At 57.8% G+C, this 1,805-nt stretch overlaps 1 protein-coding gene across 1 annotated transcript in view; it reads right to left on the bottom strand.

Annotated features, from left to right (window-relative positions):
• Positions 1 to 1,546, bottom strand: part of LOC113941528 (myosin-7-like) — a gene marked incomplete at both ends in the record, with an annotated part of 3,055 nt that extends 1,509 nt beyond the window's left edge. The window contains 2 exons of the mRNA XM_027632686.1: positions 609 to 792; positions 1,350 to 1,546. Coding sequence (XP_027488487.1) covers positions 609 to 792; positions 1,350 to 1,546 — 381 coding nt within the window. The remainder of the gene's footprint in view (positions 1 to 608; positions 793 to 1,349) is intronic.
• Between the last annotated feature and the right edge of the window lie 259 nt (positions 1,547 to 1,805).

Genomic DNA, 1,805 nt, shown 5'->3' on the forward strand with positions numbered 1-1,805 from the left:
TTTTTTTTTTTTTTAATCTTTAAGCAGCGAGGTATTTGTTTATTCAACGTTGGGAACGAGCCAGCTGGCGCTGGACAAACTCGCTCGAAGGCTTCGCACGAAATCAGCAGTTTTTGTACAATCTTCATGTATTATTAAATGCACATTCAAGTGATTACAACGTCCATCTATGCACATTAATTACAGGAGGAGTGTAGGTGGAGCTCGGGTGGGGCTTGGGGCGGGGCTTCCCCCGGCCCTCAGTTTTGGTGGGACATCCGCTCTTCCTCCCATGGGTCTGGGGGCGAATTCTCATCTTCCTCAGCTTGACCCTTCTTCTCTTCCATTGTTCTCGACCCGCTCACTGAAGCTTGGAAAAAACCATGGCTCCTGGCCCGTTTCTTCTATTCAAATCTCCACCTTATCCTACTGCATCTTAATTTATTACCTCTAAGCCTGTTACGTGTTCTTTTACCACTCTCTTAAGTTTTTGGTCCAGCGAGTAGAACAAAACAAACACAGATGGGTTTGGGATGTTGGTAACTTGTCAGCAGGCCCAAATTTCTGAGTGAACTCTTTTGGGCCTGGCCTCCTGTTTCACCCCCTCAGCCCCACCCCTCCCTCCCCACCTTGTCGAAGTTCCTCTGCTTCTTGTCCAGGGCGGCGGCGGCGGCGTTGGAGCGCTCCACGTCGGCCATCAGGTCCTCGATCTCGTTCTGCAGCCGGTGCTTGGTCTTCTCCAGCGAGGAGCACTTGGCGTTCACGGCCTCCACGGCCTCCTCGGCCTCCTGCAGCCGCTGCGCCAGCTTCTTCCTGCCCCCCGGGGGGACAACCCGGGGTCACCCCTGGGCTGGGTGGGATGGCTCAAACCTCCTCCCACCCGGCTGTCGGCCGGGGTTCTGCTCTGTGTCTCCTCTACCACCTCCAGGACGCTCTACCTCCTCTGGGACTTTCTCCAGAAGCTTCTCCAGCGGGTGGTCTCCACCCCTCAACCCCACAGAAGCTTCGTCCATGGGCGGATAACTCAGTTTCCTCCAGAACCTTCTCCAGAACCTTCTGCAGAGGGTGGTCTCCACCCCTCAACCCCACAGAAGCTCCATCCACGGGTAGATGACTCAAATTCCTCCAGAACCTTCTCCAGAACCTTCTCCAGTGGGTGGTCTCCACCCTTCGACCCCACAGAAGCGCCATCCATGGGCAGATAACTCAGTTTCCTCCAGAACCTTCTCCAGAGGGTGGCCTCCACCCCCCACCCCACAGAAGCTCCATCCACGGGCGGATAACTCAGTTTCCTCCAGAACCTTCTCCAGCGGGTGGTCTCCAACCCTCCAACCCCCCCCAGAAGCTCCACCCACGGGGCGGTGACTCACTTGGCCTCCTCCAGCTCCTCGGTGCGTTGGATGGCGTCCGTCTCGTACTTGGTCCTCCACTGGGCCACCTCAGAGTTGGCCTTGGAGAGCAGGCGCTGGAGCTCGGCCTTGGCCTCGGTCTCCTCCTCGTACTGCTCCCGCAGCAGGTCCCCGTCGTGCCGGGCCGACTGCAGCGCGTGGGCCAGCGCATTCTTGGCCTGGGCCGGAAGAGAAGGCGGCGCCGTTGGGGTCAGGTCGGCTGGAGATCTCTCGAGGTTCTTCAGCTCAGCGAGTGCTGGTCACCATCACCCCACCCAACCAGACCTTCTGCAGACCAACCCAACCTCCTCCAGACCAACCCAACCTTCCTCTTACTTTCCATGGACCAACCCAACCTCCTCCAACCCAACCTCCTCCAGACCAACCCAACCTTCCTCGTACCTTCCATGGACCAACCCAACCTCCTCCAACCCAACC

This window comes from Corapipo altera, unplaced genomic scaffold (genome assembly GCF_003945725.1).
Source record: "Corapipo altera isolate COAL_440 unplaced genomic scaffold, ASM394572v1 60038, whole genome shotgun sequence".
NCBI lineage: Eukaryota > Metazoa > Chordata > Aves > Passeriformes > Pipridae > Corapipo > Corapipo altera.